The sequence below is a fragment of the Ambystoma mexicanum genome, chromosome 7q, assembly GCF_040938575.1.
Source record: "Ambystoma mexicanum isolate Mex_15411 chromosome 7q, UKY_AmexF1_1, whole genome shotgun sequence".
In the NCBI taxonomy this organism is placed as follows: domain Eukaryota; kingdom Metazoa; phylum Chordata; class Amphibia; order Caudata; family Ambystomatidae; genus Ambystoma; species Ambystoma mexicanum.
The window spans coordinates 848,157,589-848,182,356 of NC_090941.1; the positions used below are offsets into that span (position 1 = coordinate 848,157,589).

The 24,768-nt window shown below is 46.7% G+C and overlaps 1 protein-coding gene across 1 annotated transcript in view; it reads right to left on the minus strand.

Annotated features, from left to right (window-relative positions):
- Positions 1 to 24,768, minus strand: part of HEPHL1 (hephaestin like 1) — a 537,160-nt gene that overhangs the window by 314,980 nt on the left and 197,412 nt on the right. The window contains exons 5-6 of the mRNA XM_069639277.1: positions 11,816 to 12,070; positions 8,178 to 8,340 (exon numbers count right to left, since the gene is read on the minus strand). Of these exons, the coding sequence (XP_069495378.1) occupies positions 8,178 to 8,340; positions 11,816 to 12,070 (418 nt within the window). The remainder of the gene's footprint in view (positions 1 to 8,177; positions 8,341 to 11,815; positions 12,071 to 24,768) is intronic.

The window sequence follows — 24,768 nt, forward strand, 5'->3', positions numbered from 1 at the left end:
TTGAAATATACAAAATTAAATGTTAAATGTCACTGGAGGCAGTGGTGGGGTCAAGTGGGGAGGATGGGGAAGAAGACAGGACAAGCTCTCTTTAGAAAGCAGGTGAAGTTTAAGCCAAGCTTTGAAGAGATCCACAGTTGGGCAGGTTTTGATTGTTAAGGGTAGTGGGTACCAGTGGAGTGGGGCGAGCAGGGAAAAAGAGCGGAAGTGAGAGAAGATTCGGAGAGAACATGGTGGTGAGTAGACAGATACAATTAGAATGGTAGTGAGGAGCAAGACAAGTGATAGCTTGTCGACTAGTAGAAGCGACTTGAAAAGAGAGCAGCTGTGCATGGAGAGTGAACTAGCATGTCGTTGGTAGGTAGATAAGGGGAAGGAATGGGGTGAGTTGTAGAGAGTGCTGGTAACAAAGTTGAGGATTTTGTCTAGAGGGCAGGAGGAGTAGAGCAGAAGGCCAAGGAGTAGGTTTTGAGCAGTAACCAAGAAGAATGGAGATTAGTGGCACGAGAATTGAGATTAGAGTTTTTGTAGAGTGGTTAGCAGGAAAAGGACACATTTTCCGGATGTTGAGGTTAATATGAGCTGCAGACTGTGTCAAAAGTGGCAGAAAGTTCAAAAAGGACGAATATTAAGAGTTTTGAGTGAAAGTAGAAGAAAAGCAGGAGTGCAGCCTCGTGGGAGTGTTTGCTACGGAAGTTAGATTGAAGTGGATCTCCAAAGCCATTATCCTCAAGGTCCATTCATAGTTGAGGCGGGCCTGTCCCTGTAACCCTCTTTCCTTGAATGTTAATGTGGGTACCACCGTGCGTCACACGATGCCTTTCCAGTGCTTGTGCTAGCCAGAGTTCTCTTTTGCCTTTTTATTGACAGCAACTCCCAGAATGCACCGGGGCCAACCAATAAAAAACAAGACCAGTACTAGGGGAATGGGCTCAAGGACATTAAATGGATTGGGAGTTTTCTAGCCAAACAGAAAAGAGACACTCAACACCCAAACTACCAACAGATGGACCTCAGGCGAATGGTGGGACAACAAAAAATTAGCTGAGAGTGAGAAGAGACTACAGGGGAGCAAGAGCGATGCAGAAATCCACCCCAGACCAAATTGGAAGTAAAACTCACTAGCATATGAAGAAAGCTACAAGGAAAAGGAGCAGCCTGCGCATGTGTTTGATGCCATGTAAATTGAGATTGAAAGGTGGGCGGGGACAAGAGGGGTTTTTTAATTGTTTGGACCAGTGTAATTCAGCCTCTGGGAAAGAATAGCGACAGATTGGCCCACACAGTTAGATGATTGTTGCAACCAATGGATGGGAGAGATTGAACTAGGAAGGGACCAGTATAAAAGGAGAGTGAATAAGAGGCAGAGTGTGGGTTGTGGGGGTGAGGTATGTGGTGTGGACGTGGATCGAGATGTAGTTTGGATTACTAAGACTGCCCGATTACCTTTAATGGCTACACCCTAGAGTGGCCGGTTGTGACCTATGTGAAAATGAAGAGGTGGTGGCGTTGGTCTCGACGACTGAAAAGCACTGGTCAAGGCAGGTCTCTGTGTGAAGGTTCTGCAAGGCACATATGGGAGAATTGCTCTGAAGTCCAGGGTGGCCCATAAGGACTCACTTGATGTGGGAGCCAGAGTAATTGTCAGAATCTACAGGGGGAAGTGAAGGTTGTACACTTCAACCTTGGGCAACCATCGACCAACTGATGTATGAGAAGATCTTGGTTCCAGAGATGAATGAGGTCGAAAATCTAGAAGAGACAGAGGTTGATATCTGGGTATGGAGACCAAGGGCCACAGAGAGCCAAACTCAACTAGGGTTGTTCGACACAGCATTATTAAAAAACAGAAATCCTCAGTCAAACCACCCAATGAGGCCCCAAGTCCTGCAGGGTTCAAACCAAGACCAACATCTATGGAAGACCGCTTAAAGGCAATGGTTGAGGGTCAATTCGCTAGAAATCATCAGCACCAAGAGACCCACACCAACCTAAGAAGAGCCAGGAAACCCGGTGAAGCCAAACCTTGGGCCCCAAGAACGTTTTCTCCTGCACATAAGGTATTGGAACAACGATTATGCCCACTTTCCAAGAGGACCAGTGAAAACCATGGCTCAGCCCACGTCCTAAGGTGACCCATTTCTTTTTCTCTGGGAAACCTGGCACATCACTAGAATTTGCCCAGACCAGAAAAAGGAAAAGCCCATGGAGATAGATCTATATACCAGACTTCCAGAAGAATGCTTCCACCTCCTCCCCAGAGTCCAAACTAGAGTCAGCATGCCCAGAATACCTCTCTGATCTGTTCCCAAAAGAATAGTAGGCTTTAGAGTCCCCAGTCTGGATTGTATATAACATTGGAGAGAGAGACAAAACATTCTGGCTTATACTGATGGTTCACAGAGAACCGGCAAAGGCCCTGTTCGATTCAAGAGGATGGCTATTCACTCTGCTATAATAGCACAAGAGAAACTCATATGGAACTACTGTCCCAAATCATCTGTGGCCATAGCAATACAGAATTATATCCCCCAGGAACAGGTAGAAATGTGGGCCTTGGGTCAGCGTATAGATAAATTGTCATCTTCTCACCTTCTCTTTTTCTCAGTTTAGCTCTCCCTCAGATTCTCAATGATCCCTCTTGGCTCATAAACTCGTGGGCAAGCGTTAATTGCCTTTCTTGGAGGGCTTGTTAGTGCCAGTAGAAGCTAGACTATGGCTCCTGGCTAACCACCACCAGTCTTTCTCTCTCTCTTCCTTTTAGGCAAAATTACATGCAGTACCCTTTGGGAACACTACACACAATTAAGACTACAGGTGTAAGCACAATCACACCTTTGGTATAAGTCTGTACTACACAGTTTAGTGGTAGCAGGGCTGAGCAGCCAGGCTTATCTCAAGAGGGAGGTGAGCAGTACAAGGGGTTACACAAAGGACTTGCAACCACAGTGCTTCAAACACTTACTCAAGGTTTCTTAGTAAAACAATATTAATTTATTTACACATTTAGTTAGAAAACATTCTACTAGAATAAGCATCTCAATATCACACTTTAATACACTACAGTATCAAACCAACACGTTTCTGAACAAGTTAGGCTCCCCTGAAGTGGGAGCAAAATGGCACTTCAGTAACTTTCAAAGGGGTAGAAAGACAAAGGTTATCAGAATCAAACACAGTTACTTTTCATAGGCAGGGCTAATAGTTTCAGTTCGCTACAAGAGGCAGTTCACTTCAATAGGCCTGGGCCAAAGTCAATGAATCAGTGTCTTGGACAGGATAGCACAGTTCTGTTAGTAAACGGTTAAGTCTTTGCCAGTGTTCTTAGAAGTAGTTTGCACGAAAAAGAGTTATATGTCGGGTTAGGAGCGAACAAGACTCCAAAGTTGGGAATGTTTCACAAACTTTCACCACCGCAAAGAAGATTTCTCTACCGCATTTGCACAGTACCTTTCGAATGAAGAAAAGCTGTAGCTGAGGCAGTTGTTCCAGACAGTTCCTGCAGATCTCGCTGTTCCTGAGCCTCAGTCGTGGGGACAAGAGGGAGGACGTCGGGAGGTTGTCGGGAGGTTCCTGCACTGCATGGGAAGGATCCACAAGCTTGGCCAAATATTGGTTTAAGGTGCGAGTGCCTTAAAGTCCACAAACTGGTATCCTTCTCACTGGCTATCTGGTTTTCAACAGCACTCTGAAGAAAATTCAACCAGTATGGAAATGGTTTCCAGGTGGCTTGCGAGTTGGTTGTTCCCACCAGCTCAAGGGAAGAATTCGTCCTTGATGGGCTTCTCTGTCGAGGGAGTTTCAGGCAATTTGGACCTGCAGCAGGGCTTCACCGGGCAAACCAACGGTCCAGGAGTTGCAGGAGTCGTCTTCCTTCAGCTCGTCTTCGGTTCTTTCATTCCAGTGGTCTACTCTGCCTTCCAAGTCCCAGGGGCCTGCTTTTAAACAGTTTTCTCCCATTCATTCCAGCCTAGCTGTCCCTCACCCAGCAAGGGGGCTGTCCTTTCCGGACAGTCAGCCAGCCAGCCAATCACACCAGAGTGCATGCAGGTGTCCTAGGAGAGTAAGCACAGGGAGTTTAGGGCACCTCCCTCACATCATGTCCACCCCAGACACTCAGGCGCCAGAGGCGGGCTTCAGTACAGAAGCCCGCCAAAGACAAACGAACAAAGGGACCAAACCTGGTTTGGCGCGAAGAGACAAACACTAGAAGGACCTTTCCAAAAAGAAATGGCGAAAAAAGTCGATCGGAACCTGTTTTTCCAGAGGGGGCTCAGACGCCATCTTGAAAAACATGGCTCTGGTGGATTTCGGCTATCGGAGCGTTTAAACGAGTCGCAGTCGGGGAAAATGATAATACCACTGCCACCACCCATTCTGAGAGGAAAGGGTAGCTTTTGAGGGCTACATGAGTTTTCTAGGCATAGGGAACAGTGGGTATTCCCTCCAGCTCTCTGCTGTAAGGCAGTGTGCGCTGGGAATAGCAATTTAAAAAGACTAGTAAAGTCAATTTAACTTTACATTCAATGGGTGACAGTCAGTCCCAGAGAAGGTATTTAAACCCTGGGAAGTCTAACAGACATCCCTGTGCCACTGCACCGAGGGTGCTGTGTGACACACAAGAAACAGATTATTCCTATGGAGTTGTCTAAAACTCCATATCCAAAGAACACAAAAGTAAAACACACATCAAAATACATGAAAGAGTGGGAAAAAAGGCTCACACTCTTTCCAGGTAAAAAGTAAAGTCCTAGAAATCCAGCAAAGCTGCTGGGTGTCTCAAGGTAAGGGAAATTAGCACATTTATGAGAATTCACCCTAACACTTTCACTGCCACTCTTTCTGCATTGGCCCTGTTAATCTCCAAGAGAATAATAGCCTCTTCAGTGTATGTAGTTTGCCTGCACCCAAGCTCAGGCCCCACTGGGTTTGCAACCTGCATTCCAACAGCCCCTATACCTTTTGACCCACTTGGCTTGACCAATACTTGTTATGTATTTGGGACCTCTACGTTCACTGCCTCCAGTGTTCTCCTCCTTCTCACCACTTCTTTTCTCCACTCTCCTACAGTATCACTTTTAATCTCCTTGCTCATCTGTCCCACGTAAAGCACCAACCGCTGCCACACAAATCCTACTTTCTGATCATTTTCTTATCCAGCACCAAATATTTGGTTGCAATTTGTTCACTTTTCTCCATTCAGCTGGTCTCTCCCTTCCCTTTGCATCGCTGGTCTTCTTCCCTCACTCACATACTCACTTTCTCTGCTCACTGCTGCATGGTCTCTTATTGTGGGATGGAGCTCAGTCCCTTGTTGCAGCGTGAAATGCCTACAAAGGCCAATTATATGATGACAAATAGGACAATTAGAAAATACACTGGGCCTTACTGGGGCACAGTTGACTAATATTGAAACTAGTCTTGGCAGCCTGCACATTATCTCTGATCCGAGTACTCCTCCAAAGGACATGCAAACGAGCTTGCTTATTGTGGTATTTATGTAGCGCATACCTAGCTTCGGAACGCTTTACAATCATAGTGGGAAGACCACAGGGAGGGAAGCAGCGAACAAGGGCGTGGAGAGCTACCAGCATGGGAAGGCGGCCTGGTCTGGGGCAATGATGATCCCTCTGTGGCAGTGTAAGTGCTCACAATGCCAAATTCAAGAGTGCTGGCCTGTTCAGGAAGTATGGAGCCCTACCCAACGAATACTGCCAGGTCCCTTGGCAGGATTCCTATGGGATTGGGTCAGGTCTATGAAATGAAGACTTCTGGAAGGATAGCACGTTTTGTCACAAGTGCCACAGGGATACCTCCTGATGTCTGCTTGTGGGTAGGGACCCAGTGGGAAATCTGGCCAATAGAACCCCCACAGCTTCAACGTACGAGTAAACTCAATCCATGTCAGATGGTGACACAGTGTGCTGTGAAGGAGTAGGTAAAGGTTTGTCACTACAGGGAAAGAAACTATTTAGTGCAACGGATAGCTTTATTTGGGTAAATGCTACCAACGCACAAAATATTCAATTCGCACTGAGTATCCAATTCAAAGAATATAACATTTATTCACCAGCTGACCAAGATTGCCAAGTAAGAATAAGCTACGATATCCCATTTAATTGGGACAACGCTAGTACCTCAGTGCTTCCAAAATGAGCCCGAGCACCTGCCACGCATAACGAGGATTTCAGATGTAGGGAAGCAGACACACGTGCAACATCTGAATAAGGTGCCTTCAAGACAGCATACACAACTGCTTCCTTATGCACCACAAACAATATACTGCGTTTTGCAGAAAACGCCATGGATACACCTCGGCTTTGTCCTGTGGGCCATTTTGTGCGTAATTATATGGTTCCAATGTGTGTGCTGTATTGTTGCCGACAGAATGCAATACAAATACATATACAGCCCTGATACATAAACAAGAAAGCTTGCAGCTCCTTGCCCCCCTACACTGGAACTCCCTACCTCTTTCTACCGCTCCATCCCCAACTGTTCATCCTTCCGCTCCTCCTTAAAATCACTCCTTCATTCCCCGCACGGACACCTTTTCCTCCTTTCATCTTTCTCCCTCTACCTCTCGTACCCCGTCATAGTTCTCTTGATCTTCCCCCGTCTCTCCGAAATTCTCCTCTCTTCCTATTACTCGCTTTACTCCACACTCTTTCTCCCTCTTCCTTCCTCCCTCCCTCCCTTCCCCACCCCCTCCTCTCTTCTTCATCCTCATATGCTAATTGTTCTACATACAGTTTTTTTATGGTTTGATTCATGTATATTTGTATTGATTCTACTGTTTTATGTTCGCTGCATTCTTGTTGTTGAACTGTACAGCGCTTTGGATTAAAGTGCTACATAAAAACATTAAATACAAAGCTTCAGGTAAAAAAGAGAAATCTCAAAGTATTAAAAGGTGGCATTCATTGTATACTAGATAAAGATATTGTTCAAGATAACAGTAGCAAACTACGTGTAGGTAGGTTCAGTAAAATAAAAGGGTAGTCCACATCGACCCGGTTAGGGACAGAAGAACAGTTTATGTAAACACTGAAAATAAATCGATCTACTGCATATGTTTGATAGATGGCTGCGCTGAAAGCACAAAAGCTGGGGCGCATGGAAGCACATTTTAAAATGGACAGCTGTTCCTGAAAGCATTCTGAGGCGATCCACATCTGTTGGCACGCATAAGCGGCAAGGCCCACAAAGCATTGTAATTAGAAAGTGGCAGGACCCATAAGGCACTGTGGAGACTAGCACATGAGCCAGGATATGTGAGCAAGAGGATGCACATACCCGAATGAACTGAAGATGTTCCCTCCCTCAAGGAATTGCATGTACAAGACCGTGCGAATATAAACAAACTACTCCGTGTTCATTAGTCTTCTGAAAAAAAGTATGAAAGGGGCCTACTTTATTTGGTCGGGGGTTCACTTTTAAAGTTGGGTATCCTCTGTTGGGTCGTTTCGTTGAATCATATGGACAACTGACATACGCTTATCTGGAGCAAAACCAAAACCGGAGAGTTGAGTTTGTGAACATAAACCTTTACTTATCCAGTTTGCATATACATTATTACATGTTTCAGTTATATCATGCAGGCAAACGCATGGTTTCAACTAAAGTAACGTGAAACATTTTTAAACATAATATGTAACTTTAGCAGTCAGTGATATATTACTTTTTTTTGGCATGGATGCACGATTTCTCCAAATAAACCCTGCAGCATAGGGTATTATTGCTTTTCGGTGCTTTTTTATGGCTGTCAATATGTTTTTGTTACCTTTTTTTTTACCAGCGATGTTTGGCCATTTTTGGTCATATTTTTATTTGTATTGTTCATTAAGACCTGTTAGGGGGTTTCGCCCCAATTTATATCCTTTTAGGGTGAAAATGGGTCCAGTTTTCATAGAAGGTCTACAGCTACAGAACCACGAGAAGCAATAGTTTTCGTGTTAAAATGTGAGAGGTTATATGCAACACCTCAGGGCAACCGCCAGATGGCAGACTCAGTGCATTTTTCATTTGTCTCTGCCTAACGTACGGCACATTGCATTGGAGATCACTTTACGTCCATCAGTTTGGCGGTCAATTTCCATTTACTTAAATAATAATAAGCTATTGGTCACAGGAGCAATGGCAGACGCTCGCCAGCTTTCACAGAAGATCACACTTGCCTTCCTGGTGCATTTAAAGCTTCACCGCTGAATTTGTCCACTCCTTCCGGGCCGTAATTCCAACGCATTTTTTCGGCAGCAATAAAGTATTTCCTTTCACGGCCAGTCAGGGGAGGTGACGTCGTCTTGCAGGACTGCACGCGGTAGAGACCCTGCATTCCGGCTAAAGGGGCGCAGAAGAGAACCCCAAATTAGCATCATTCGTACATTTAACAATAATTATATTACAACACTTTTAGCATGGGCCAACTGCTCCAACAACAGCCTGCAGCAACTGCCCATAGGGCCAGAAAACATACCAGCGAAAGGGAAATACTTTGAGCCTTTGAACTGTAGCAAGGCCAATCATCATTTGAAAAGATTACACATATCACTTTCAAAAAGAATACAGAGAGCGTGCACCCAACTTTAACGATATGGTAAACACTATGGGGCTCATTTTCAAATTCCCTGTAAAATGAGGCGGGCCGGACACGTTTCCACTTTAATGTATGGCCCTGCTGCCTTATATTGGTCATTTGCACAACAGACTGCAAAACGTGAGGGGAAAAGGCAGCGCACATGCTTGCAGTCCGCCTTTTGCAAATTGAGTAAATGCCGCCTGCTATATACGCATGTCAGGGGGCATTTGTAATGGATTCCTATGGAGTTTGCCTGCTTTTTCCTGGTGCAAAAGGCTGGCGGTCTCTATAGGAATCCCCAGCGTTTGTGCCCGGATTGAAAACGCATACCAGTGCAAATGCCGGAACATTTGTATGGTGGAGTGGAAGGGAGCGGTGTAAGCGTAAGTTGCGCTCCACCACTTGCCTCCACTATATAAATACATGAAAATGGGCCATGGCGTAATCTCCTGCATACAAGCCTTATGCAAGGCCTTTAGATCATAGATTCCTCCACAGTCCATTTAGGAAGGGCTATGCATTTAATTCGGTGTAGGTAATGGATGGGAGGTACGGTCCCACAGGAATATTTTGGGTGAGGAAGGCTCATAATAGGTAGTTCTGACCTGGTAGCAGGACTCGGCTTTCAGCCACGCAGATTTGGTGAATTCGGATACTTCATCTCTTGGCAGCGCTGCTATTGCAAAGCAGCCCCTGCCTAGTCACGGAGATGCGGAGATGGGAAAGGCTGTTTATAACAGCAAACAAGGGTCTTGGTTTCCTCGGGTGCCATTGCAAAGTCAACATCTGCAACAAAGACCTTTCCGTACCCGGCCTCTGGTCACTGTCAAGCGATCAACATACAACAAGAGACTCGTAGTAGGGTAGAAAAGGGTGTATTGCAGGACACAATTAAGCCCAGCTTTTGGGTGGACTGGATACATGAATATGAGGTTTGCAAATAAATCAAAGAGAGCAATTGCAGTTAGGCATCGTCCTTTAGTCATCACTTATTTCCTTAGGGCTCCGCCTCCTGGTGGTCAAATGGACATCACTAGCACCTAGGGAGGTTTTCAGTTTGCTTAGCACCTCTGCCTTGGTTTGGCCGCTGCTCCTCTCGGTTTCGTCCTAGTCAGGATGCTGAGTTGTTAGGTGGTCACCTCCACTTAGCATGATCCTGGGGCCTGAGACCGTCTCATACTTTGCAGCACATGCATAATGCATGCCAGAACTTGCTGGGCCCAGGGAGCGTTTGGTGCGAGTCACAGCTGTCGCTAATACAGATTGGTCAGGCTGCCCCTGCACAGGCCGCCTCCAGACCAAGCCTCAATCTCCTGGTCTTCTCTACTCCCTCGTCTTGGTCCCATTCTTGCCCTCCCTCTGCTTTCCACATCAATGCCCCACAATGATCATGTTCCCTTCACCTACCCTCTTAGTCCCCTTCCTTCCATAGCTTCCCTGCTGCCTCTTCTTCTGAGACCTCTGTGGGTTTGCCCTCCTTGCGTCCTCTTGCCGTTTCTTCCCCCCACATTACTTTCGCTGCTCTTCCTTAAGACTCTTTTTGATGCTCCCCCCTCCTCTGCTTCTTTTTCCACTGTGGTTTTTATTTTCCTCCTCTTCCTCCACATCTTTCTATTTCCTCAGGTTTCTCCACTCTTCAAGACTTCTAACGTCACATTTCCTCTACTCGCCTCTTCAAGTGTTTACACTTCCGCATCTCTGCCTTTGCCCACCTGCTGCTTGCTCTTCTCTCCTGGCTCCCCCCCTCTCCACGGCTACTGCTTTATGCCTTCCAACACCTACACCCAGAAGAAACTGGAGGCTGTTAAATGATTGCGCAGACCTGCCTCAGGGGACCTTGGACACTAAACCACACTCAGCTGTGGTGCTTCAGATGCTGAGTGCAAGGAAGGATTGGCCTTTTAGGTTTGATTGACCTTCACAAGTGCTCCTCGATGTGCACGGTCCATGGACTGAACCCACAAGAGGGTAGTCCTCCATCGTGCATCACAGATGGCGCCTGCAAAGCCTGGTGCCAGCTTTTCTCCATGTGGATGCAGACTGACGATCCCAGAGCCCCTCCCGAGTGCCCCTCACCCGGAAATGAATGCTGGTCCTTCATGAGTCAAGTATGCTGGCTGATGTGAGCTAGCAGGACCCCCCTGCCTTTCTCCGTAGCGTCCCGAAGCCTCCACTCTGCTCTTCTGAACAGGATATGAATGCCAAGCAAATCCCAATAATGATTCTTCAGTGAAACCTTGAACTTTCCTAAGCACATATAGTTCTAAAGGGCATGATTATCCCATCAGAGGCTGGCGGGGAATGAGTGATAGTGCAATGCTGTACGGGTTTACACATAGGAATGATGGGTGCTGCGACAACAAGGAAATGTTAGAGTAATAGGATGAAGCAACCCTTAAAGCTTCTGGAGACCTGTGGGCACAAAAGGTAAAATCTCTAAGGTAAGCAGGGGGTACCTAGGAGTTGTCCTGGATGCCCCTTTCAAATCAGATGGTAACACCTCGTTCCTGGCTAACAGTTGGCTACCTTCTTTTTGGGCTTGAGATACCTGATCTTTTCCCTCCTGGGGTCGACTTTTTTTTTTTTTAAGGTGTACCTTCGAGTTCTTCGGGGCCCAGTGGGAGGATGCTTCCTCTTAGGCTAGGGATTGTCTGGAGACCTGGGGGCTACTCCCTTTACCACTTATGGGTTCTATATTCCACAACGGATGGCAGCATGCGGCATCCCAGGTCACTCCAGCCACATTACCAAGCCCAATACATAGAACTTGGCAGCACTCGGCCTACTAAAAGCCACAGTTGGCAATGCCCCTCCTTTCTCTCTGGTATGCCCACATATCCCAGAGTTTAGGCTTCATTTTATTAGAGCAATGGGGAAACTCCAGAGTTTATCTCAACCTTGGAGAGGTACACGTCCATTAGTTGCATTTGAAAACACAGACTTCTTCCAGTCCCAGGTGGTACACAGTCAACAGCGCGGAAACGTATGGTTTCTGCTCAGAAATGTCTAGGGTATGCCAAATTATGAAAGAAGCTTACCGGTGGCGTAAACCGACTGGAATGCCAAACCAAATGCAGTATAGTCATACCACCTTGTAGGTTGCCACTGTTGGCGGGAAGGTGCAATAGCACATGAGTGACCAAAAGGGTTAACATGAACCATGCCTAGTTGCAGAAGGTTTGCTATATCCTGCAGAAAAAAAGTTCATGAAAAGAATAAATCAGTGAATAGAATTACCTTGTATGTGGTCATTAACTTGACAGGTCAGCATCCACTTTCCAGTGTTCCACGTGTACATTTCAGCGGTTACAAAAGTGGCGGGAAACAAGTTGACAACGTCTGCTCTGTGGCCTCGGTTGGTGAAGGTGTGACCAAGAAAATAAGCAGAGTGCACATCAACCTCATTTCCCATTCCGAACAAATGCCAGGACACATGCTCACCAGTGCACATGTCCAATCCGGGTAGGTTCCCATACAAGTAGCCATTGATAGCTGAAAGGAAACACACGTGATATGTGTCATAGGATGTTTGTTCACTTTTTTATGCATGTCAATATTTGCTTGTTTACATATAAAACCGATTGGAAAACAGGTTACACAACAATTGTCTGATAATTGCAGTGGGCCAAAGGTAACTGATCTGGTGAGAACGATGTACAATGTTTTGTGAATAGGTGTAACCCAGAGTAATTTCTTACTGCGTCATTAAGCGCTATACTGTGTGTCCTGGTTTTACTTGAGTTAAGCCTGCATTTCTGTTAACCATGAAGTGAAATTTCAACATATGGACAACATGAAAGATACAAGGGGGTCCTTCCAAAATGGACAGTGAGGGAAATGGCGGCATACAAGCAAGGCCCTTTGCTTTTACGCCTCCATTTCCATTTTCCAGTGCACACAGAGCAGAGAAGGAGCATAGTTTACATATCCGCCGTGCTTTCCGCCTCTGTGTTGTGTGTGTACTTCCTTTTGCAACTGCATGAGATTTCCATGCAGGCGTAAAACGAAGAGATTTCTATGGAATCCACCTCAAATTATCACCTGCTAAATATTACCAAATGCTATCTGCAAAGTGTAATTTGCAGCCGTGTTTACTGTATTACAAGACAGCGGAGCCAATTGTGGAAGTCCCCGTTGCCTTAAAGACAGGTAAAACACAGTTACACCTGTCCTAACGCCTCCATTCAATCCATGGGGAATTTTTCATGGTTTTTGAAGGCAGATGACTGTAGAGTAAAGGACCTTAAGAGGTCCTGTGGGAAGTCCCGCAGGAATAGCCCTCAGATTACGAGCGGCAGCTCCCGCTCGGGACATTAAGAGCGTGGTAAGTCACGTACACGGAGGCTAACCTACACTCACCCCTGCAACCTCCTGCCAGGGACCTCCACTTACCCCAAATACAGCAACCACCAGCAGGACTATATAAATCATCCCAGAACGTATGGACATTTTGCATCGGTGTGCATGTGGAAAGTGAGGAAAACTTTGGCAGCAATCCAGAGCGAAGAGGGCAAGGATGAGGCCTACTCAGATGAAGAAGCATGCGACACAGTTCTCATGGTGAATAGTGGCACGATTCGGAGGGAAAATATCCACTGTACCATTAAAGTCAATGGCCATAAAACGAGTGATGGCAGACTCGGGTTCCGACCTCACCATACTGCCCTTAAACCTATACAAAAGCATGGTGGGACAAGAAAGAGTTGAAGCCTACAAACAGTCCCACAGCGTACGGAGGTGCCAGTGTGAATCTTTTGGAGTACATCAGAGCGACAGTGGAATTCAGGAACATGGTCACCAGAACCAAAGTGTATCTTGCAGAAAAAGGCAGGGATGACCAAGCCGAATTGCAAATCGGGCTCGACCCCAGTGTGGATGGACAAGTCCTGTCCAAGAACAAAAATGGCACCTCAAACATCAAAGAAGAATTCCCAGAATTATTTTCAGACATGCCTGGTTTCATCAAAAACTATGTGCACAAGATAAAACTAAAACAAGGAGCAGTACCAGTCAAGCTTAGGGTGCGACTCATGCAGGCGACAGCAAGAGTTGCACTACAAGAAAAGCTCAACAAGAAGCTACCGGAAGGAACCATCGAGACCGTGGAGTCTTCAGAGTGGCTCAGCCCAGTGGTTCTTATAAAGACACAGCATACCAATGACTTGCGTATTTTCATTGATTTATGCAGCCTAAATCTGGAGGCGATCTTGCTCATGAAGCTGGCTAAAATATTTTCAAAATTAGACATCGAGGGATGCCTACCACCAAATCACCTTACATCGAGAATCCAGACCCCTCACGGTGTTCATAACCCCATTTGGAACGTATCAATTCACAAGAATCTCATTTGGTTTGTCCTCAGCGGCCTCTGCGTCCCAACCAATGATAAACTCACTCTTGAAAAACATTGGTAATGTCGCTTACTTCCAGGATGACATATTTATATACGCAGAAGATAAGGAGACACATGATTCAGCGCTCTGCAAAGTCTTGGCAAAATTGCAGGAAGCAGGAGTGCGACTACGCTACAAGAAATGCGTACTGCAGGCGGATGAAGTAGAATATCTGGGATACACCATATCCAAGGCAGGTATCAGCCCAAAGAAAGATTTACTGCAAGCAATCGTGAAGGCGCCTCCCCCAACCAGCAAAGAAGAGCAGAGATCATTTTTGGGACTTTCTGAATACTACGCAAAATTTTTCCCAATTTCTCAGAGACCACTGCTCCAATGAGAGAATTACTCAAAAAAGGCGCAGAGTACCATTGGGAGGCAGAACAAGATATCAAAGAGGGAATAATGCATGCACCCTGCCTGCAACCGTTCAATCCTCAATGAAAGACCATGATTACCACAGATGCCAGCACATACAGTATAGGAGCAACGCTCACGCAAAAGAAGAGCGATGAAGAACATATTGTCGCCTTTGTGTCCAAGGCCCTCTCACAAGCAGAAAAAAATTACTCCACCATTGAAAACGAGATGTTAGCATACTTCCGCACATAAGTATTGGGTACAAAATTTTGTCTAGTTACCAATCACAAACCCCTAGTGCACCTACTGAGCCCGGGAGGAACCCGCACAGTGACACCTCGCCTTGCTCACATTGCTGCCAAGCTGCAAGGATATACATATGAGATATAGCACATTGCAAGATGGAAAAATGCCCAGGCAGACTGTATGTCCAGACTCTTGCAGCACAAAGATAAAGAAACCAGCTCTCTACAGGATGAATGTGTCGTCGCATCACTTACAACTTGAGTAGGGAATTTCTCGAAAATGAGCGGAAGAGACAGGAAAGAAGCAGACAAAGATGACACCACAACAAAAAGTCAGGAAAGGGTGGTCCGAGGAGAGGTCCATTCCAGAAGGGTTGCGTCCCTATTGGAAAGTGTCAGATGAAATATTTGAAAATGAAGGGATGCTCATAAGAGGCGACCAAGTGATTCCACCCATAGCTACGAGACAAAACATCATATGCAGGGCCCATGCCGGTCATCTTGGAAACAACATGACAAAAAGAAGGGTAAGAGAAGTGTATTGGACTTGGAAATAAGGACCATGAGAGAGGTTTCATGAGTGTGTGAATAGTGACAAGTGACTCAAAGTAAAACAAGCGCCACTACACCCCACAGAAGTGCCAGAAGTAGTGCGGCAACAACTGGGCATGGACCTCATAGTCCCGCTAGAACTCATGGAGCATGAAAGCAAGTATGGCATAGTGTTATTGGACTATTTATCCAAATGGGTAGAAGTGATTCAGTTCCTCATCTTTCAGAGAGAAGGATTGCCCAGAGAACTGGTCACCGACAATGGAGTGCAACTCATATCCGGAGAGATGGAACATTTCTTGAAGGAGAACAATATCAGGCAAATTAAAGCAGCTTTATATCACCCACAAGCAAATGGGTTGGTGGAACGCACCAACAGATTCATTAAGGGAGCATTGTAGTTCGCCACAGCAGCGAAACTCAACCCGCTCTGCAGAGTCAAGGAAGCTATAGCTGCTCATCGCCTCACCCCCAACGTGGTCACAAATATATCGCCATTCCACATCCTCAGAGGATGCAGTGCAACCTCCACCCTGGTCCCGCCGTTGTTGGAAAGTGTGAGAGAGGATGAAAAGGTGGACATGGAAGAATTGGTATGGCGAGTTAAGAAGAGCAAAGAAAACATGGAGATATAGCGGCAAAAGGAGAAAACCTCAACAAAGCACAGTCTGAGAAGGAGATCTCAAAGATTAAAATGGTGCACAAAGATCCCGAGACAGGTTCCAAGTTCAGAAAACCGTTGAGCGTGGTGCAGGGAGGGATAAACCATGTATGCACCCAAGACAGTGAGCGGTGGAACTTAAGAGAGGGTAGCACTGTACGAAAGGGGGACAGAAGTAGCGCTCAGCCCAGTAACACAAGAGCACAGAAGTAAAGAGGAGAGCTTGGCCAAAGAGAACCCGACCATGTGGTAACAATCAGAACATACAGAGATGGAAGACACAGGGACACCCTTCCAAGCGGAAGCCAGTCCCAAGAGGAATGCAACGAGCAAGTGAGAACCAGTGAAAGGGCTGCAACGCCTTGAGAAGAGAATGCAGAGAGCAGCCGACCACAGAGAGAAATAAAAAGACCAGGAAGGTACACTGACTATGTGATGGAGTGAGAAACTCTGTCCAACAAAAGGAGGTATGTAGAGAAAAGGACCTTAATATGTGCGATGGGAAGTCCTGCGGGAACGGCCCAGAGACTACGAGCGGCAGCTCCCGCTCGGGACATTAAGAGCGCGGTAAGCCACGTACAGGGAGGCTACCCTACACTCACCCCTGCAACCTACTGCCAGGGACCTCCACTTACCCTGAATACAGGAACCACCAGCAGCACTATATAAATCATTCCAGTAGTTGCTGCACTGTGTGTTGAAAGGTGATTTACATATAAAAGACAGTGTTAGGTGTGTTGAGATAATAAAAGCACGCTAATCCAACCCCCAACCTGGTGTGATCATTGACAGGCCACAACAAGGACAGGGGCATAATGGGAGTTAAGTTTCTGCCTCCCGTTTGCCCTCCACCTTCAAAAACAACTTACTTTTGGGGGGCGCTGATATGCATGTGGAAAATGGCCACCTGAACCAGGAGCTCCGATCCGTGACAGATCCGGTTAAAGATTTCATCTGTGCTGGAGCCACCCTTACACAGAATACATCATTGTGCTGGTTGATGACTGCCTAGAGAACATAATCTGCAACTTTGCGGAAAAACCGTGCGAGTGAGGCTGAGATATCCTACTTGCAAACTTCCCCGGGAGCACCATACAATGCAGGCCGCTGGTGGGAACCAGGCGACATTCCCTCGAGAGCGAGGTGGGGAACCCTGCTGTGGGCCTTGCAATGGGAGAAGCTACAGCCGGAGGCTAAACACCGACTTTCCCTATACAGTGAACTCCTGCTCTCGTCTGGCTGGCATTCGAGCGACCCTGCAGTGAGCGCAGGACGAGGATAACTGGCGAGATGAAATGGTCCTCCTTGATCCTAAGACCAACGCACACCTGAATACAGTCGGAAGACCTGACACGGGAGCTGTAAAGTGTCGTGGGTCGTTGGGGGGAGATACCGGTGCTGACCGGCTCCTGCCCCGATCGGACCGTTTGGAGGACCTGGATCCTGCCATGGGGCTGTGTAAGCTGGGCGGGTCCATAGCAGGCCCCTGAGAACGCAAAGCAGAGGATTTGCTTTGAAGAGCCGCCCCCCCACATCAGTCTGGCGCTGTTGACATCCCGCTGGGCTGCACTGGGCCGAGCCACCAGCATCGGATAGAACCGGAACTACACCATGCAAGTTTCATACTGAGGGTACTTACGAAGTGGCTGCGGTGGCCATACTGTGGAGAGTAATACACTGCTGCGGACTCCTTTGCCGTGACAGCCTGGAGAACAATACGCATTGCGCTGCGACACAGGTACCAATGAAACGCCTCTACTCGGCGACCTCGCAACGCATGTGGGCTTGATTGAATGAGAGCAGGGACCGTCCATCTGGGAACAACACGGGCCAGAGGAGCATCACGCTGGTGGCCGGATCGAGACAAGGGGCATGCCACCCGTTGTGAAAACACAGATCCTACGCGCAGCCTACATTACTGGGCTGCTGTACAGAGGAGAACGTACGACATACAGTGCTGCTAAAATGAAGGTGAGGCAGAATCGGGGGGAACGAACCCCAGTACAGACGCTGCGCAATATGTAATTGTGGAGGACCGCTCTGTCAGTACAGAAAACAAGCACCAGAGAGTACAAATAATTGCATTGTGAAGCCCAATGCAGTCAGTAACTGTATAACTATTGAGGTGCGGTGTCCAAAACCCTGGGCCCTTACTGTGAATTATAAAAACAGTATATTTTGTATCCCAAGAAGTGGGAGGACATAGTCCACTCTCCGTCGTGATCTGAAAAGCACGGGCTACGGCAGTACATTTTATAGTAGTACCCATTATAAATACTACGTGTAATGGGCTCGTAATGCACACCGCCATCTCTACAGTGAGGTGTTATCATCCGCACTTTAGACTATACTCCACAACAATGGGTGAATGCTTGGAAGCTGTGCTTGAGAGTGAGTGCTGGGAACTTGATCTGGTACATACTGTGTGATTTGGTCTAATATCTGCAGTACGTAGGAAAACTACTCTGCAGGGAAGGCTGCGGGGAGTGCAGCCCATAATTGCAAGACTGCGGCCCGGGGAGCCACTGTCGCTGAGACCCACATGTGACCCGTAGCGCATATACGGAACATTGTACCCCTGTGTAGGGGCAACACCATATCCTGTTTAACAGCCTACACCCCCACCACTGAAAGGGCACCTGGGGAGATAGAAATCACCTGGTAACGCACGCACATACTAAATACTGCAACGTGGGAGAACACAATCCATTCTTTGGGTCAGGAAATGGAGAGGATACACTCTCAAACTACGGCAGTCCAAATGCAGCGCTCTCCTCTACAAGTGGTCACTGGGGAGGACCCTGGATGTGTGGTGCGCACACAGACAACACTAATCCTCTCAAGGTGGACCCCCTTTTCTGAACGGTGTGCTGGAGGACACTGAGTCAACTGTGACACGCATTGACAGAATCCAGGTGGCCATAATTAAGCCTGGGCAGCAGTATAAACGATGCTGAACCTATCCTTGGTCATGTGGTGAGGGGACATGTTTATCCCACAAACACCGATAACATCTACCCGCTTGTGGAAGGGAAGCCCAGACGAGACATGACCCTACTACTGGAGAAGTACGGCCAATAAATGAGGTGACGCATGGCCCGATACACGACCAATTATCACTGAATATCCCACTGGCCACCTATCTTGTAGTGCAAATCAAAGGAGAATGCCACAACAAGAACAATGACGGAGGGAGCTGGCGCGAAAAAGAAGGGGCCAATGGACTCATCCACAAGCACCAGGCTCAGGGCCCCACGGCGGAAGCATCAAGTTCTGCCAACACTCGCAATGAAAATGGGGAAAATGACAGAGAAGATCACCTAACAACCATTGTACAGAACAGATTCCTAGCTGTCAACGTCAAATTGGATGACACTGTTGCTACCATTGGCTCCCTCAAGGCAAGGGTGGACAAAGAAAGCTCCCGCATTACGGAAGCTGAGGGCAGAATCAGCTCAAATGAGGAAACGATTACCCAACATGGCTGAGACATTGCTCAACTAAAAGGAGACCTCTCTATGGTGCATAACAAGTGTGAGGATCTCGAATCTAGATCCAGAAGGAACAATGTCTGAATAGTAGGTGTGTCGGAACAATTTGGAAAAGGCGCAATGGAAACACGAGTGGAATCACTTCTCAAAGCTCTCTTCCGAATCCTTTTCAGAGCACTTCTTGGTCGAACGTGCCCACCGCACCCTCGCCCCTGTGTCCAGGCACGGAGCACCACCCTGCACGATAATTGCTCACCGCCTCAATTTCAGAAACAGAGACACGATACTCAGAATGGCTAGGGAACAAGACACGCTACACTACGAGGAAAACCATATATGCATTTATCCGGACTTTGCCGCAGGTGTACAAGCAAACAGAAGATCTTATGACCCAGTCAAGAGACTACTTCGAGCATGCCAGGTGCCCTACCCCCTGACCTTCCCCGCTAAAATGAGGATCCAACACAGGGGACGGGCGCACTTCTTGAGACCCCATCTGCAGCCATTGCCTACATCATGGACTCTATACTTCTTCCCCCCCCTGAGAACGAAGACCGGATCAGAACAGGAATCCTCGACCTGAAGCGGAAAGACGAGACCCTGCAGAGTGATTGATATAAATGACGATATCCTTTTACATTGGTTTAATTGCTTTCTTTAGTAGGTGGCTCTATATATGACCCTTAGGACTGGGTCGGGAGCCCTGGTCAGGGCGGCCATGTAGCGGCAACATGATAACCTCAGGAAAGTTCCACAAGTTTGAAGGGAAACATCGTCAAGTTGGGGTAGATGATGGGGAAGGCGGGTGGGAAAAAATGGGGAGGGGTTCTTGTTTGCTACCCAGTTGGGGATTAAGTGGGATGAGCAGTTCAATCCAGGTTGTGGGAGTAAAATGTTCCAAACTATATGGTCAGACTGGTGCGAGTGGCGCCTCCTCCAAGAACTAGTATTTTGACACAGAGATAGGTGCTGAATGCAAATACACACATGTTTCTACCAGGCGATGGACTAAAAATTAATTTGTCTTGGAATGTACGTGGGTTTAACAATCCAACAAAATCCAGGAAAATTGGTTCCTACGTCACCAGACATCTCCTACACATATTAATGTTGCAAGAAACTCATGTTCAAGGGAAAATCAATACCGATATTCTTGCAAATTGTGGCAAACAGCGATATCACACAGATTACTCTGCTGAGGCCAGAGGAGCCCTCACGCTGATACACCCATCACTGGAATTTCAATACACGGGTAGCAAGACCGATTCCCAGGGGCGATACGTGGTGGTCTTGGGAAAGTAGCGGGACAACCTATTACCCTGGTCAACACCTATGGTCCTAATATTGACTACCCAAACTTTTACCTTACAATACTAGATATACTCAACACAGTGGATGAATCATGGATAATATGGGGAGGGGACTTTAACACAGTATTGGATACTACATGTGACAGATCCTTTAATATTAAAAGACCATCCACTAAGGCAGCCGTTACTCAGATACAGAAGCAGTTGTCACTAATCGATGCGTGGAGAACGCTGCACCCCCATGAGAGGCAATACACATACTATTCCTCTGTTTTACGACTCGGAATCACGCATTGACTACTGGATTCTCTCCTCCTCCATTTTGGATTCACTGGTGAAATGCAATATTTATCCCCGTACACACTCAGACCACTCCCTGATATCATTGGTGCTGGAGATGCGTGAAATCCCAAAGCCAACTAGGAGATGGATGATGCCAGGGGCTATCCTGTCAGACCCGAATGTAGCGCAATCTCTCCATACTGAAATTGCAGAATTCTTTACTAATAACGAGGGGTCTGTTGATCATTGTGCTACAATCTAGGAGACATTTAAGGTTTGGGCGAGGGGGGTCCTTCTGTCTAAGACAATGGGCCTTCTGAAATCTGTGAGACTAGAACTGGCAGACGTCAAATCACGGCTGCACAACCTAGAGATTACATACAGTCAAACACACGATAAAGACACGCTTGCCGACATAAATAAATTGCTACGAGATTTAGATAAACTTGCTTCCACGGAAATACAATACATGCAGCCCCTGTTTGGGCATGTAGATATGGGGAAGGCAATAAAGCAGGGAGGTCCCTGGCAAGATTAAGAAAAGTTTAATGCAACATAACTCGATCGTGGACATTCTTGCGACAGATGGCACTGTGATTACAAAGGAGGAGGGAATAAACCAGGAATTTACGAAGTTCTATACAAAATTATACTCCAACCGGGACAATAAAACCATTATGGAAACACATGAATATTTCAAAGGGGTAAAACTCCCGAAACTGCCACTAGAAGCTAAATTAGTGCTTGAGCAACCAATTATTTGTGAGGAAATAATTGATGCAATTAAGGCCCTGTCATCACGAAAAGCCCCGGACTCAGACGGTCTGGGAGCTGAACTCTATGAAGAGTTCCAGGCTGAGCTGGCTCCGGTATTGCTAAAGGTGTGGGAGGAAGCAATGGAACGTAATATATTACCGGAATCCATGAGGGAAGCTGTGATCACTGTATCATTATAACCCAGGCGTCCAGCTCAGGACATGTCCTGTTGCAGACCAAAATCGCTAATCAATTCTGATGCCAAGATCTTTGCGAAGGTGCTGGCTACCAGGCTACTACCTAGCATGCCAAACCTGGGGCACCCAGACCAATGTGGGTTTGTTCCAACTCAATCCACTACCTTGAACCTACGCAGATTGTTTGGGGTCATGGCACAAATAAATCCCAGCGCAAGTGCTGCTGCGATATCCCTGGATGCCGAAAAGGCCTTTGATCTGTGTCATGGGAATACCTATTTGCAGTACTTAAAGCATTTGGAAAGGGCCCTTACCTTATTAAATGTGTTCAACTACTATACGCGGCACCGGGAGCAAGGTTCTCAAGAACCAAACGTTATCTAAAATGTTTTTATTGGGAAGGAGTACCAGACAGGGCTGCCCATTTTCGCCCATATTATTCACTCTAACCATTGTGCCAATGGCGGCATTCATAAGACAAAAACACGATAACAGAGGCATAAGAATGACAGGCCCAACCCAATCCATATCATTGTACGCAGATGACACTCTTATGTGTCAGGGACATCGAAACAAACCTGGTGCCTATTATGCCAGATATACACAAATTCGCTAAGTACTCAGGGTATAGAATAAACAATGCCAAATCTGAGATATTCCCGCTGACCCCATCTATGAAATGTCCAACGAATACCTGCAGACTTAAATGGTCGGCCCAGCACATCCGGTACTTAGGTATACTGGTATCCAGAGATAGGCAGACGCTATATGTAGACAGCTATGAGCAATTATTGCAATCATTTACAACGAAATTTCAGATATGAACCAGACTCCCCATCTCACTATACGGCCGGATAGCCATCCTGAAAATGGTAGTCCTCCCCAAGTTCCTTTATTTCTTCGGCAGTATACCCATATGGCCAGGCAGGACCTTCTTTGAGAAACTCTGTTCCATGGTTACGGCATTTGTCTGGAATGGAAAGACGTCTAGGATGAAGTGGGAGAAGATGGTTGAACCATATGGTACTGGGGGCATCGCAGCACCAGATTTTGAGCTATACGATCTATTAGCCCAAGTTCAATTCGTCAAGCATTGGTACAACTCAGAAGAGACAGCACCTCACATCTGGATGGAGCAGTATGCCGCATCTCCAGTCGATCTCTGTTCCGTACTGTTCAGCTCACACCATAAAGACCCAAGCCAATGTGATCCAGTGAGTGTGACGGTCCATGCCTGGACGGCAATCTACAAAAGACTGTAGATAGAGACACCCTATGACTCGGAAGTTCCACTACGGAATTTCCCAGATATCTCCCCCACATTCGACGAAGCGCTCCAGAAAACATGGGACCCCAACAAAAGAGTTTAAGTTTCGAGACATGTTCCCCAATGGGTAATATGTAACGTTAGATGGATTCAAGAACGCAATTGGCGGCGGGCCGCTTAGGACACTCCAATATCACCGTATGAGGGCTGCTTCAGTGCTAAATGACCGCTGTTCCCTGATGAACCCCCACCACACGCAAGTTTGCAAGAGGTGACATCAGGTGGAAGCCCCCAGAGTCTCTACACTATATACATTAGTACAAACACATACCTCAACCTTGAATGACATTAAGGCTAAATGGGAGGGAGACATGGGGGCGGCAATAACAGAGGAGAAATTGACTAAATATTGCCAACCCACGAAAGCCATATTGCTAAATACAGGTCTCCGTCTGATCCAATTCAGAATTCTTAGACTACACTATACACCTGCCAAAACGGCCAAATTCACTGCGAATTGCACAGGGTAATGCCAAAAATGTGGGGGTCACAAATGGGATCATTCCATATGTACTAGGCATGCCGTGTGGTGGTCCGATTCTGGGGGGCGGTGGCATTATTGAGGAGATAACACCAATACTAGCTTCTCTCACCCCGCAGAAATATTTGTTTGGAGATATCGGAAAAATTAAAGAGACCAGTAGAATACTCTTTAATGTTTCTTTTATAGTAGCAAAATAATTTATATTGCAAAGCTGGAAAAGCCCCTCTGCACCGCAATGAGAACATTTTCTTTGTGAATTGGCATTTGTTAATGAGTGCGAGGAACATTATGTGCTGACACTGCCTAAAACTAGTCGCCCCAAGGACATTGGTGCTCCATTTAGGATGTACCTGTGTGATATGATATCGGACGATGAAGCCTCTCCTAGGCCTATGCCAAATGTGAAATCTGACTTTGTAAAATGCATCTTACAATGTATTGTGAAGGAGTGTGCTATCTTTATCTGTCAAGACCATTAATAAACAAAGTTTAAAAAAATAAAAATAAACTTCAGATTTTCATGATGGCGTAAAAGCAATCATTTCCTATGGAAACCGGCTGTTGAGAATTTATTTCTCACTAGCAATTCTATGGACAGACATGACAACACTCATCAATTGTTGAAAATCAATGATTCTTTAGGTCGCTGTTCCGATTCGCTTATTGCTTGATGTGCTTTGCACTCTCAAGTAAACTGCACTGAGAATGGGCGTGTGTGGCTGACTAACATACCCCGGAGCAGATGTTGGGGGGTGGGGTGTAGGCTAGAGTTGGTGTGCTGCTGCATACTGGGACCTTCTGTGCTCTCTCACCACCTGTCGCCTCGACCTGGCGTGGTGCAGTTCGTTGCGGTGCAAATGTCCCAGAAGCCGTGCATTCTAGGGTTGAGGACCAGTCCTTCTACGAGCACATTGATGTTTTGCTGATTTCAGACAACTGTCTCATGTTTGAAGGTGCTGAAATCCAGGAAAGGGGGGGGGTCCAAATGTCATGTAGTCAGTAATGTCTGGAGGGTCCCAACAGGTAACTATGCAGAATTTGGTTCAGATTGGTGAAACAGTGTGGAAATGTATAAGGAACAATGCTTCACCAAGCCACAAACCCACAAAAATGTTTAGAGTTTAGCTGAAAT